At 44.3% G+C, this 14,647-nt stretch overlaps 1 protein-coding gene across 4 annotated transcripts in view; it reads right to left on the bottom strand.

Moving 5' to 3' along the window:
* Window positions 1-14,647, bottom strand: part of NRP2 (neuropilin 2) — a 115,364-nt gene that overhangs the window by 15,613 nt on the left and 85,104 nt on the right. For 2 of the 4 annotated variants that reach the window (XM_033230592.1, XM_033230591.1), the window contains exon 16: window positions 2,530-6,033. The exons of the other annotated variants lie outside the window; for them this stretch is intronic. In XM_033230592.1, the coding sequence (XP_033086483.1) occupies window positions 5,753-6,033 (281 nt within the window). In that variant the 3' untranslated portion in view covers window positions 2,530-5,752. Of the gene's footprint in view, window positions 1-2,529; window positions 6,034-14,647 lie in introns of those variants that run through there. 4 annotated transcript variants of the gene reach the window in all.

The raw sequence follows: 14,647 nt of genomic DNA on the forward strand, positions 1-14,647 counted from the left end.
TCAGGGGTCAGTGACAGAAAAGGCCAAGAACAACTGTTTTACCCAGTAGAAAGGAGATGATTCCAGGTTTCTTATCCACTGGGATTGGGGCAAGAATGGCTTCGGCTTGGTTGTACTGAAGCAGCTCGATTCTCCACTGTTCCATACCATGCTAAATAAGGTTTTGCTCTTGGCGATTTCCCAAATCTTGTCTCTCTTCAGTGTTTAGGTTTGGGTCCAAACAGAACACCTCCAGGCAGTCAAGGCAAACATACTCTGGCCCAGGCTTGTGGCCTGAAGACCCCTAAGGGTGTGGGTTTCTGATTGTATCTGACCTCGATACATACTGTGGTGCACCTGATCTGTGTCAGGCTTAATTAAATCCTACACTATTCCTAGCTGCTAATTTATTTGTGTAAGGTGATTCTTTTCCCTGCTGATTGTAAGATCATCAGCTGGTGTTTCCCTCACTGCCCACCCCCCCCACCGCCCACCCTTTTCTCTGGTTGGATTTGTTTTGTGTTTTCTTTGGGCTGTCACTAAAGTGGATGAAAGGCAAATTACAGCTGTGAGAGCCCCAGCGCTCTGCACAATTAAAGAGAAAAAACAAGACTTCACCTACAGATCTGCAGTTTGGCTCAGATGTGTAGCCCACAATGCAGGCAAATCAAAACTTCAGGATGTAGCTCTTTTCATCAGAGATTACAGAAAGGCCACACATTTGTGCAGAACAACTGCAGAGGCCGTGAAGACGGGTGAGGAAAATAAACACTGTGCCACATCAGCTTGGCTGGGCTTCAGTTATCTGAGCTAGGAGGGCAGTGGGTGAAGAGAGAACACACACTAAAACCATCACAAAGAACCAGGTAGGAGCAGAAACAGACCAGCCTAGGCCTTGACATCTGGTATATATGATCCGTGGAAACACAATTTCTGAACATTTATGCTTGGGCTATACATGAAATGCCACACTGAGGAGTGTTTGGTGGTAACAGTGCCTTGTTTGACATCTAAGATTGGAGTCGTAACAGTCCTTGCCCTTTTAGGGGGAGTAAGTACCCTTAAAATAAGTCTTGGGACTAGAACCAAGGTGGGAAACTTCCCAAAGGTGGCTCCAAAAACAGTAACGCCAACAAAGCATAAGTAGGGCTAACTTAGTTCAGTCTGGCAAGTTTGGTCCCAGGTCAGCTCAAGGAAATGTTGACTGAGCCTGGGTCTTTGTTTGAAATAAACACTTTTGAGATGTTTTATTTCATTCTTTACTAATGGGAACAAATGGCTTTGAGGAAAGCCAAATATTATTTAGACAAAAGGGGTAATTGAGCTTGTCACTGGGGAAACAAAAAATGCTGTGATCACAGACATTCTACTTTATTCTCCTGCAAAGGACAGATAGTGACATCTATACTGAACCATCTGTACTAACAGAACTTTCAGTAAGATCTAAAAACCGGAAACCTGTCTCCTTTTAGCAGCACTTGGACAGGTTTTACAGCTGTAAAAAGCACTCCTTTCTGGATCTAGGTTTGGATAGGAAGAAAACCAGGACTCTGGCAGAAATAGGATCTTCTGAACATGTGCATTTTCTCAGGACCTTTAAGGATGGTTCTCGGACCCCTGAGGAGGGCTCCCAGGTTATCAGAAGGCCTCTGATAAATCCCATGTATAAGGGGTGGTGGGAAATCCTATCTGCAAATAGGATTACTGTGACCTCTTCTTGACCACTATCTAGAAACCATGAACTGCTGGGAGGTTGTCTTTCCTAGATTTTCCCCCACTCCACCCAACCCAGTCCCCCTCTGATAGAAATATTTCATATAAGTAGGTCGCCATCCAAAGAGGAGGACCAAAGAAAAATACTCATCAAGAAAGACCTGGCCTTTTGAGTAAGTTTCTCCAAGTGCCTCTCCTCAAAGTTTTATAGTGTTCTTTCATAAAATGTCCCACTCTGAAAGCTCCATGTCCACCATCATCATCTAATTATCTTCATTACCTGTTCAAAAATGAAGTCTAGAATATCTTTCAGCCCTGTACATGCTATAAGTTCCCGTTTAGTCTGGGGAAGTGCTCGTAAATGGGAGATTCACATCCCTGTGGAAGTAATAATTGGGTAGGTGAGGGGTAAGATGTCACTGCTGCTTCTTCAAAGGAAGTGATCTGTCTCCGCAGAGCTGAGTACAGGATTCAGCTTAGCTGGTACCACTCCCCCGGAGCCCTTTGAAAGTAGAATCTAATCTCCAGGGATTTGTCATCAAGAGAAATTTTGTGGAATCTCATTTAGCAATTTAGCACTTAGCAACTTTTGCAAAATCCCACACCAATCATAAAAGTTGTCTCAGCTGCACAAATTGGATAAAAATCCTAACAAGCAGTAATAAAAATAAAAAGAAGGAAAAGTTGGCATTCAGCCTCAAGGAGAAAACCCACCTACCTCCCACAGAAATGCCCTGTAGCTCAGAAGGTGATGTGTAAACTTTGGAAGCATTGGTTTGCTCAAAGCCTACATTTCAACTTTGTTCTCACAGGCAAAGGGAAAAAAAACCTCAGATGTTTGTATAAAAATATCATCATTTTATTATATTCCACACAATACATTTTCAAATAATTTCCAACATCCACAAGTTATTTTGACACACAGGCAACTGCGCAACGCAAGGGGTGTCACAGTAATAAGGAGAGGAATAAGAATAGGAAGTAAAAATCTTTAGGTTTTCTGTTTCATTGTTGTTCTTTGGTAATTTTCGATTATTTAGGTGTTTGCCTGCTAGTTTCATTTTAAAGACAGGGTCTTCTTAAAGATAGGCTATCAACTTCAGAAATATTACTGTATTTCCTATTCAATTCTGGCTTTAATCCCAAAAATGTGGGACAAGGGAAAAGACAATTTTACTTTATCTTCAGCATCCAGTTTTGTCAATGACAATGCTGATTTTTTTGTTTCCTTTTTCTGCCTTCGCCAGGAACTAAGTGATGGCAATTGCTAGCATAATATCAAGGAAGGGGAGTTCAACCCAGAAATAAGGGCTTCCCTCCTGAAGGTGTTGACATAAAACCTCTACTAAGGCAAAAGCTTTATCAGCCCGAGCTAGGCCTTCAACTCTTTCATTCATTCATTCATTCATTCATTCATTCATTCGTATTTTAATAGTTGCTATCGTCTCTTTGTCTTCTGAGAAGCAACTATAAACACATGCATGCATGCATTCGCCTGTCCAGTCTATTTTTCTTAGAAGAGAGTGACCCTTCCCTCCCTCCATGAAATACAGAATTTTGCTTTTTAAAGCTGCGAAGCATGGCATTTTACAGAAGAGCTGACCTTTTAGCATAGTACCTGGATAACACTATGAAAATTGCTGGGGTAGACAGAGCAAAGGCAGAGGTTGTGGGGTGGGGAGAGACAGAGAAGGTGACATCCTCAGCTGAAGTGTGAAGGGATTCACAAAGATTAGAGCAGTCTCATATTCTCAACTAAGGCATGTACATAAAGATGCCACTTGGGGCATCAGATAAAGATACAGAAAGTTCACAAAGTTGTTGTCATCTTCTGTTACAGAAGGGGAATCACCAGGGTATATGGTAACTCAGTCGGTCACTACACTGGCTGCATTTTCCAGATATAATTTCTCGACACCACACCTCTATGGGGCGCCTACAGGAATGTCAATCATTTTACAAGCATGCCTGGTCCCAAATGCATGACTGGATGTGGATGGCCGAGATAGAAGCCCTTAATGAGTGGCATATTAGTCATCACATGGTACCCTGGGCTGATCCCCTCCCCACTCCCTGTTTCTTTCTCCGTCTTCAGCTGAGGTAGGACACTTCTTGAAATCTCAAGGTAGCACATGCTCTAGCCTTTCATCTTGTCTTTTCTTGGCAGGGCTGCTATGGTTGAGACAGAGTAGCTCTTTGAAATAGAATAAGAGTGGGAGAGCACTATTCTTTCGGGAGGATGAAATGAACCAGATGAGAAAGTTGAGTGTGTGTGCTGAAGGGATATATCTGGATATTGTGAAAGAATGCTGAAAGTCTCTCTCAAGCAGCCAAAAAAAAAAAAAAAAAAAAAAATCATTAGTATTTTGTTCTCAGAAGGAACCCGGAGGCTTTTGGCCCAGGCAAACTTCTTTGGGGTGAATTTTATACCTCCCCAGTGGATTTTTAGCAGGAAGGTAAAAAATAAATGCTCCCAAGGCTGAGCCCTCGTACACTGAGATTCTTAAAATTTGCATTTTCTATCAATGAAATTGACTTCATTATTTAATCTGTCCTTTGTACAGTATCATTAGCAACGTCTCTCTTACATCCCGTTCCCCTTGTTGCTTCAAGAAGACACATGAGCAGCAATGGTTACATCTTCATTAGACCTTCTCTGTAACGATGCAGCAAGATCTGGATAGGCCAGGCCAGCCTACAAGGGCCTATTTGCCAGATGCTATGAATGCTTTAAGGGGCAGCACATTGGTACACTTCAAAATTGATTACTTTCTATTCTCTCATAATATTTAAATAAGTCAGGTGGACAGCCTTACATTTTAGTGGCTATAGATTCAGGCACACATTAACACCATGAAAGGAAAGCAAATGATCCCCCTTTCCCCCATATTTTACAACTGCTATTACAACACCAATATAATACCAAAGTATACGGTTTTTAACCTTCGTACTCAACCCCATCATAGGTTGGGCCCAATAACCACCCTGGGTGAGGAGACAACATTTCAGTTCTTCCCTCTCTTCCCTTCTCTCATCCACCTCCTCCTGCTCTCAACTTAAATAGACTACTGTTTTTCCTACATCAGTCCCAGACCTGTTATTCTCTATGACTTATTCCAAGATTGGACGTAACTGATAAAAGCTAAACATTCATTATGAGCTTCTCTTTTATAAGGCAACATGAGACAGAGTTGCTTCAGGGCTGGAGAGGTGGTTCCGCACACACCCAGTGGCTGTTATCTTGACATTTCAAAGACACCAGAAGACAAGGGGGTCTTGTCTGAGTGTGCTAGGGGAACCTTCTCTTGGGTCAGGTGGGTTGGGGATGGGGATAGGAATGGGAGAGGCCACACTGCATCCCATGTGGCCTCTATTTCTTTAGGTACCTGGAGATGATAGTGGCAGCCAACAGAAACCCAGCCAGAGCTAGATAAGGCAACAAAAAGCTTCAATCTCTTCTCCAAGTAAACAAAACTTGTACAGTATATTATTTTCCTGTAAAATGTACCCCAGGAGAAGTAACACAAGAGTTAAAGGGGCCCTCTCTGAACACTCACCTGCCCCCCCACAAACACACACACAATGAACCAGCCTCTCTCTCACACACCTACACACAGACAGCTATTCACACACGCACATGTCTACTATGTACATACACACAGATCCAGGCTTCCCCTCACGGCTCCTGGCAGACTGTCCACTGAGAGGAGGTATGGGATAAGGCAAGGGGAAAAAACAAGCGAACCAGTCTCTGGAACAAAACCAGCTGAGCCTTGAGTTGTGGAGTGCTTGGGGGTGGATCTCTTCGGATAGTCCAAGATGCAGCATTACAGTTGGGTTTGTTGGTTTGGAATCAACAAAAAGGAAAAAGAAAAATCAAAAACCAAATTGAACCCAAGGAGGATGGTTGGGATTGATAAGAGTGCTCAGGGTTGGGGACCTGGGAGAGAGATGTCTGAGAGTTCGCACAGAAACTAGGCGAGGAGAAAAAAGTGCAAAATCGAGGCAACGTGTTTGCAGTCTTTCTCGTTTGTTTTGGGTGCTGTTCTTGCTTCGGCCCTCAGCAGTGCGAGCCACGGTCTTGCTCTAGCTTAATGGTTAGGGTGGGCTCCACCGCCAGAGGGGCCCCGTTGGTGTAGTGGGAGGTTTTGTAGGTGATGGAGTGATCAGTCTTCTTGGCCGCATAGCGGAACCGGTGGTAGTGGAGCACCAGGGCCAGCGCGACGGAGACCAGCACCAGCACGGCGCCCCCGGCGGCCATTACGTAATACCAGTAGGCTGGGATGGGCTGCACGGGCACCGTGTCCACTGTGGGCTCGGTCCCTGGCAGGAGGGTGCCCCCTGGTGGAGAGACACAGAAGAGTGTTGCTAGGCTGAGAGCATGCAGACTAATCAAAAGACTAATTAAAAAAAGAAAGAAAGAAAGAAAGAAACACACACATGCTTTGGGACGTACAGGGAAGGGGATGGGGGACTAAGGTGGTACTCAGTCCTTAGCACCTGCCAAGCACTTCTAAACGATAGCATTATTTCCTACTTACCCCCTTGGGAGGTAGCTACTGTCAGACCCGTTTTACAGATGAGGAAACAGAGGCAGAGAGAGGTTAAATTAAGTGGTTATACAGCTAGTTAAATAGTAAATATGGGATTCAACCAAGAATGGTAGGATTACACATCTCTTTTCTTTGTTTAACCACAATTACTTTATAATATATGGAAGCATTATAATTCTCTCTCCCTCTGTCTCCCTCTCTCTCTCACACACACACATACACATACACAAATACATACAAGTAAATGATGCTGACATGACTTCCGAGATTCAGTGAGGCAGATTTCCTGAGTGGTGGAAACACCATATTTGGTCTGGCTGGCCAGCATTCTCAGCAACAATGTATTAATTAGGCTGGCTAGACTTGAAGGTAAATTCCACTTTGGCTTGCCAAGGCTTCTGTGCCCATTGAAATTAGCCTGGTCTTGCCTAAACAGGTCAATCACCACTGTTAAGTCATGACTAATGCATCCTCATCTTTTTAATTGGATGGAGGATTTTTAAAAGCAGATTGGAAGGGAAGTTGCAACAAAAAAATGTGGGCACAAAATAACAGAGGGTGTGTGAGAGTGAGAGTGAGTGAGACAGAGGGAGGGAGATCATTCTTAATGACAGAAAAGACAGAGCAGGGAAGAGAAGCTGGCAGAGTATTTAGAAGGCAACCACGTTCACTGGCCGCCGCTGGTTGCCATGGAGATGATGTAGTAGATTTAAGCCCAGGGTAACTCTGGGGAAAGACTGGCTGGAGTCCCACTCGATGCAAAGCAGTGTTACAACTTGATTCTCCCAAAGATTTACATCAGATGAGAATCTGGCCCAGAAAGGGACTAGGAGTTTTTGAGCTTGCCAAAACCAGACATGATCTTTACTTCTGAAAAATGATATATGCTTCTCCTGTGAAAAATGCCTCCCTAGCTGCTTGCATTAAGCCAGAAAGATGCATCCTCTCTACTCATGGGGTGCCCCAGGAGGGGGAGCCATGGGTGGGAAGTGCTGCTGGCTCCTTCGTGCATTGGTGGTCCCCCTCTGCTCAAGATGCAGACGGGGCTCATTTATATTTTCATGCCTCCTTCCACTACCCACCCTGAGATTCAGAGCTCCTTAAGCAGAGGAACTCACTCTCATCAGGAGGAATTTGCTCTCATCCATACCTAAGGGTTTATACAAAGAAGGCACTCAATAAATGCTTGGTGAATCAAACACTGAACTGAGGCTAAGACTCCTATTTCTGAGTCGGTGTTCTCTAATTCCTGCAGCCTGAACATCAGAACTCTTCTCTTTGATTTGGGGAATAGGTGAGAGGTGGGTCAGACCTTCTAATGTCTTCTCAGAAGTGATAGAAAAATGAGAACATTTTTCTTGGAAAATATTCCAAAGCCTGCTCAGCTTCCTAGCTCTTAATCACTACTTTCTCCTGCTGTTGGAGTCCCCTTCTGCTAGGGTGCAGGTTCGTTGGTACCGCTTGGGTGACCAGAAGTCCCACAACATTGGCAGAGCTTTGACAAGGATGTGTTGCTCTGCACACACTTTGACAGCCACATCCACATCCCCTGGAGTAGAAATGACCCCAGAATCCCAGGATCCCTTGAATGTCCCTTTCTACATCTTCATCTTCTCCCATCTTATTGCCTACCCTCTTTGTCTTTGTCCCCAAACTAATTCTGTCTTTTATTAGTTTCATTACCATAGCAGAGAAAGGCCTCTCTCTCTCATATTTGTGGCCATGGTGGAAATTATGCATCGAATCAGAGAGGAAGAGAAAGCAAGGTGCTGGAAATGGCTCCTTGAAATGGCCAGCTTGCAAGTCACAGTGAACTGGTGCCAACTCATTATTCAGGTCACTAAGAAGATCTGCTGCCTGGCAACCATCCTGCTGCTGGATTTTCGACATGAGCTCACAAAAATGCACAGGAAACACTCAAGTGTTAAGGGATGCCCCCGGAGTTCCTCAGAGACATCCCTCCTCTCCCCAAAGGGTATCCTGGGGTTTGTCTCTGATTTTCATGTGGCTCCATAGTGAGGGCCGTCCTCTAATGAGGCTGCAGCTCACCCAGCAAGAAAAGGGAGGTGATAAATCCCCAGGGATTAGCTTTCCCTCTGAAGAAGTACCTGACCAGACCACAAAGGTTGGAGCACAAATTTTTGTCAAGCAGAACATGGTCACAACTACCCACATTCCCTCCATCACTACATCATCTTTGTTCAAAAGTGTGCTTTCCTTCAGCCAAAATGCTGGTTTCCAACACAAAATACACCACCCACGGCTTAAAGTGCTCGGGCTGGAGAAGGAGGAAGTCTTCATGCTCCTCTTACAGTGTTTCTTATGATGAGAGACAGTGTTAGGGTACAATGGAGAGAATCAAGGGCACCTGCTGGAACAAGGTGAAATCCTAGTACATGGATTACATATTTAGAATCAGAGACACAGACATAGTCTCTCAGAATCCTGCTCTACTTGAAAGACAAATTCTACTTTAGGTAAGACCCTCTTCCCCTTCTCTACCTATCCTTCTCTCCCCTGAAATTATCAACATGTAGAAAACTTCAGTGACAAAATCTATTTGGGGGACATTATACTGGCTCCTTAAACATTTTCTCTGGGCATTTGTTTGGAGAAATGAAAAATAGTACTATGTGAATTCATGCTTTTAATGTTGAAAGGTTAGAAATAACGTTAATGTTAGAAAAGAGAGCATACGACTAGCAACCTCTTCCTGATCCCCTACAAGCAACTCTTGGTTGACTTACAGTTGGGTTTAAAAGTTTCTCAGAACATTCACCAGCTAAAGAGACTCAACCCCAAAGGCATGTGGAGTGTGCTGGTTTAGAATCTGGCTCTGTTCTAGCCTCTCTGAGGCTGTATGCTAATGAGGCTGTGGTTTGCCAACCAGAGAAAAGGAAGATGATAAATCAATAGGGGTTAAATTCACACCCAAAGCACCTTCCCAGATAACAGCAGCAATCCAATGAATGCCAGATGGACGGATGAATGGATAGGTGGATGGATAAATGGATGGATGGCATAGAGGAATATATGTGGACCAATGTTCAGACTCCGGGGAAAATGTTGATGACTTACTGGTACTTCCCTGGATAGTTATTTTCAGGAAGTGCTATAGATTTTGCTAGCCCATATGGCACCTCATTGGGAAATTAGAAAAAGGCGCCCAGTTTAGGCGGCTGTCACCTGCACCAGATGCCCGAATTGTTGAGTTGTGCAATTTTAGCTTCACTTGCCCCTTCAGCCATCTGGGGTGATTGAGCCATTGCTTGACAAAAAAGGAGCCTGGGCTAGGTGGGTGAACGTGGAGGTGAGAATCCAGCCTTGCCTGGAGTTGGTTGATCTGTTGACCTGAATTTTCCCTTTGATTGATCTAATTTCCACCGCTTACTCGATGTCTTTTTTCAACTGGAAAATGCTTTCAATTCCTGAACTATTTTTCATTAATTCCCGCCCCAAATTCTCTACAAAGTTTTCCCATTGTGTGAGTTAATGAGAAACAGATATTTAAATAGTCAATAACTCAACTCCAAGTGCATTTGCAAGGTTGCACAGGCTCCCATCTGTAAAAGTTCGGAGTCCCCTAGAGAAAAGCAATGCAAACACAAAGAATTTGAATTTTGAAAAACACTAAAGTTTGAGAAACCAGGCATGGGAGAAAATAAGAAAAACAATCACACATGAGGTAGTGTCCCTGTCATTCCTATCTGCAAATAGGGTTACTGAATTAATATGCAATTGGGAAACATGTCTGTAATAATGGCTACCCTGAGTGGACATTTCCTTCTATGGGCTTCACATGAATCATTTTGTTTATTCCTCATGACCCTCCAAAGGGAGACCTGAGAGCTTGAGAGGACAAGTGATTTCTCCTGGTTTCACTTGGAGGATAATTGTGGAGAAGGGCAGAGCAGCACTCAGTGAAACCCAAGAGATGGCCCAGGGTCCTCTGAGGACCTGTACACTGCTAGCAAGTGGCAGAGTCATGGCTGGAACCCGGTGGACAAAATCCCAGCCTGTGATCTAACCCAGGGGTCAGCTCACTGTGGCCTGTGGGCCAAATCCAGCCCACTGCCTGTTTGTGTAAATCAAGTTTTGTTGGAACACAGACACCCTCATTTGTTTACATATTGCTTATGGATGCTTTTATGCCACAATGGCAGAGCTGAGTACTTGCAACAGAGACTGTATGTCTTATAAAACCCAAGATATTTACTGTCTGGCCTTTTACAGAACAAGTTTGCAGATTCCTTGCTCTAACCAAGTAGGGAGGGAAGAGGAAACAGTCCTCTTCCTTTCTGCCTCCTATTTCTGTCTGAACCTGTCTGAGGATTGGCATGTCTCAGTCAAGTCAGTTTCTCACTGAATCACTGAAATGAGAAAGTATATACTATAGCTGCATTTACGAAATGTCATCTGGACCTGGGGGAGTCACCCAGGTTTCCAAAAGAAGTGTTTTGAAAGACGCCAAGAGTAAGCCTTCTCTCTCTCTCTTTCAAAAAAGGCTCACTGCATGTCAGAATTGTTTCAGGACTGGCCTGCCTGCACAGTCCTTTCTGTACAGGTTAAAAATGAAGTGCTGGTGAAGGAACATTTCAGATAAAAGGTTTATTTAATTTGTGAGATTAAACAAACAAAGAGGTTGGCTCCTCTAGATAAGTTTACAGAAGATAGTAGAAGAATGTGGTCACGCCCTCTGGTGTGTTTGGAAAAAAGACGCACAAGAACAAAGGCATCCCTGAGAAATGACTCTTTCCATCTGCCTATAAGCATGGTGTGGCGGGAGGCGCCGGGATGTTTTCAGTAAGTTGGCACAAACCATGTGGATTGCTCCCACATCTAGAGGCATTTTTAAATGCCTCCGAATTCAGATCTCTGACTGGCTGAAGTCTCGGACGCTTTACACTCTTTGGTGGCACTTACGCTACTTTCTGTAAAGTGAGTCTTGTCCCTGTGTTCTTGGAGGGAAAAGTTGGTGAAAAACATTTTCCTCCACCCCTAGATAAGCTGGCCTTGACAGTTGTTTCCATGAGTGGGAAACTGATGGAGAGGGGACGTGTCAGGCCTCTGTAGCAGGAGAGGCAGCGTGCTCCAGCGAACCTCACAAAGAACACCTCCGTGTCCCCCGGGGAAGGATGACCAGCAAGCAGTTACCCGCTTCACACATCTGACCTCCATGCTTTCTTGTTCAGTAACACCTAGCCTTAATCTGGCAGCTGGAGACATAAGGGGATGGGGGCAAGGAGGAGGATTCACACACTACAGCTGCCTATCTGGAACCCCGGCAGGGGTTAGGAGCACTTCTCCGCTTTTCATCAGACGGTTATGTGCAAACCATTTAACCCTCTCTGCATCTCAGAAGTGCTTCTAGGAGAAGGAAGCATGGGAGGAAGGGAGTCCAGGGAGAAAGGGAATAATATGAGGCCAGGCCATGGGATGGGGGACCTTACCCTGGCAGACAAAGCCTTGGGAGGCAGGCAATAGAGGGTGAGGGTGGGAATGGGAAAGGAAAGATGACGGTGCAAAATGCAGAGATCGGCCATTTGGCACCAAAGAAACAGAACTTAAAGCCTGAGGAATAGAGTCAAATGCCAGCCAGCATTACTCCAAAATGGGCCTCTCTTAATACTGCTCCCCTCCATGCCCAAGAGACAGCTGTGGATGTGCACTTTCTCCTGGTTTTGTCTGGATGAGAACTGTGGAGGACTGCAGAAAGGCACCTAGGGAGACCCAAGAAATGGGGCCCTGGACCTCAGGAATGGTTTGAGTCATAAACCCCACATTCCCAGCCGAAACAGGAGACACTGACGTTCCTTTTTAGCATCCACTAGCGTAAGACAGTCATTCTGAATCCTTCCCTCTGACAGCCACCTTCCACAGGTGCACCCAGCTGTGATTTCCATGAGTCTCTCACAGGTAGGGCATCAGATCGTCTCTCTGCCCCTGCTTTGCTCAGATCCCACAGCCTCTAACACGAACAAAAACTCTTGCCTCCAAGGTGAGCTGCTAAAAATAACCACCTGGTCAACAACCCCAGAACTCTGATTATGGGCTTTATATATTTTTACTGGCTTCTTTATTGTTTTTTCTTTTATTGAAAAAAGAAAGTATTGGGTAAGAGGAAATATCCATCACCTTAATTACACCACTTTTCGGTTCTTTTTTCCCCCTCTATACACATGGTTTTTCATTTATTGAAGCTCAAATCCTAGAAAAAGATACATGACGGCACCATGTTTATAGCCACTGCTTTAAAAAAGAAAAGAAGAAAAGAATGCACACCCAGGCTACATTGTTTAAAATGTGACTCATAACAACCACAAAAAAGGGTCTTTTTAAAAAATCACATGACAACACAGTTTATTCATTCTCTCTTCTCTTTCTCTCTTCTCAACACAGATCTCTTTTTCTTCCAAGCTTTTTCTTCATTACTGACTCACATCCTGGTACACAATGTGTGTGTGTGTGAGTGTGTGTGTATATGTGTGTATATATATTCACACACACAGCAGAAAACACAGGATGATTTAAATTTAAAAAATTATTGCATGGCAAGAAATCAGTAAGAGGCGGAAAATGAAAGATACTTCAAAATATAAAAGATCGAGACCATCTAATAACTGCAGGTCCAAAGGCCACTTTTACTGTATTTCCCTAAAGATTTTCCTATACATTGATTGCTCCTAAAGAATGAGATTACTTCTGTTGCATGATTAATTTATAAAGGAAAAGAAAAACACTCCAATTTGAAAAACGTACTAATAATGTAAATGCTATGGTTGGTAGTGTTTCAGCCTCAACTTTCCATACCTTGCCTGCCCAAACCTGATTTCTCTGTTTCCATTTTTTGAGTGAAAAGGCTGATTTTACGCCCTGATCAAGAGAGGACTCCTGCTGTCCTGACCATAAGAGGAATAGTATATGAGTCACTAGGTTAGATGGAACACACAGTCCCCTCCTCTCTCAAACAGAAAAGTTTGCTGGCACAGAGTTGCATGCTGTGGTCAAACGGGGCTCAGCCAGAAAGGAGATACCCACGGCACTAGGTTCATCTGGTTACTAATTCAGATCTCCGTGTAAAACGTGCCAAGGTGAATGAAATTCTCCATTTCCAGTTCAGATTCTGTTCTTTACTGTGTCCATTGGCCAAGTTTCTGCTCCCCAAGCCTCGGTTTCTTCTTCCCAAAGATGCTTGCCATCCTCCAGGATGAAAGCCATGGCTCAATCCATGCAACTTGTGCACTGCCTTTGCTTAGCCTCAAAGCGGCCCACCAGGAGCACCCTGGAAATTCTTACCTTCAAGTTACTAAGCCCTGTGTTTATTTTGGCTAAATGAGCCCTGCTGCTCAGATGAGATTTTATGTATATATTTTTTACAAGAGAGCATGACTGGCCTGTGAAGCCTCATGGTAAGCACAGTTTCAAGGAGAGTGCACGTGCCCTGGTCTGCTTATTCTCTTATGGAAGTGAAGCACTTAGCACTTAGCCACTGTACTTGTCAGTCATGGCCTGACACGGTACGCACACAAAACAGTGTCTGCAGCAGCTACTGGCACGTCTTTACCCAGCCTTTCTGGGAGCTGTGAGTCTCCACAACCCAAAGAGAGTCAGGTGAAACAACATTCACAGGTTTCACTTCACCAACATAAGCATTACCTTGGGTCCTGAAGGTTAGAACTCGAATTCGACTGTAATCCAAGTCGTTGAGTTTGGCTCTCAGCTTTCCTTCCAGTACTTTGGATTTACGTTAACATAAACCTCACCCCTAGAGAGCACCAGTGTATGCACATGAATACTCTTCATACTTTTAGAACTGTGGGACAGGGAGTGGGCATGGGGTTCAGGGACGCGAGGAAGGGTAAGAAAGGAAATATATTCTATGTCGGTCTGTCATTCCCCTGTCGTCTGCAGCTTTGTTCCTCACTGGCTGTCTTAGAGCTAATGAGTGGCAAATTGGGTGAGATGATTTGGAGTCAGGGAGCACATCTAGGTGGCAAACCAGGAATTCATCTCTTTCTAGCCCAGAGCTGGACAGATTAATGAGAGTGAAGATAACTAGTCTAGATGTCAGATATAAAAATGGCTGCCCTTATCTCTGCAATGCTGCCACTTGTAGGGGTAAGCCCAGCCAGTACAAAGAGGGCACAGCAATCCTCACAATTGCTGGCATCAAACAGGTCATGAAGAACCCCCATCATTCAGTGAGGGTGTTTCTGTGTGTGCTTTTACACTCAAGCCAACTGCAGTGATGCATTTAGAGTGGCTCCTAAATGTTTGGCATTAGAAACCAGTGTGGGAACTTCAGCAGTGTCAGCTAATAGGACTGCAAAGAGGGAAAAATGTAAAATCTGCTGCATTGTAACAGCACAAACGACATCGCCATCACCCAAGGCTGGAGGCCT

The sequence above is a fragment of the Trachypithecus francoisi genome, unplaced genomic scaffold (genome assembly GCF_009764315.1).
Source record: "Trachypithecus francoisi isolate TF-2019V2 unplaced genomic scaffold, Tfra_2.0 Lachesis_group13, whole genome shotgun sequence".
NCBI classification, from domain to species: domain Eukaryota; kingdom Metazoa; phylum Chordata; class Mammalia; order Primates; family Cercopithecidae; genus Trachypithecus; species Trachypithecus francoisi.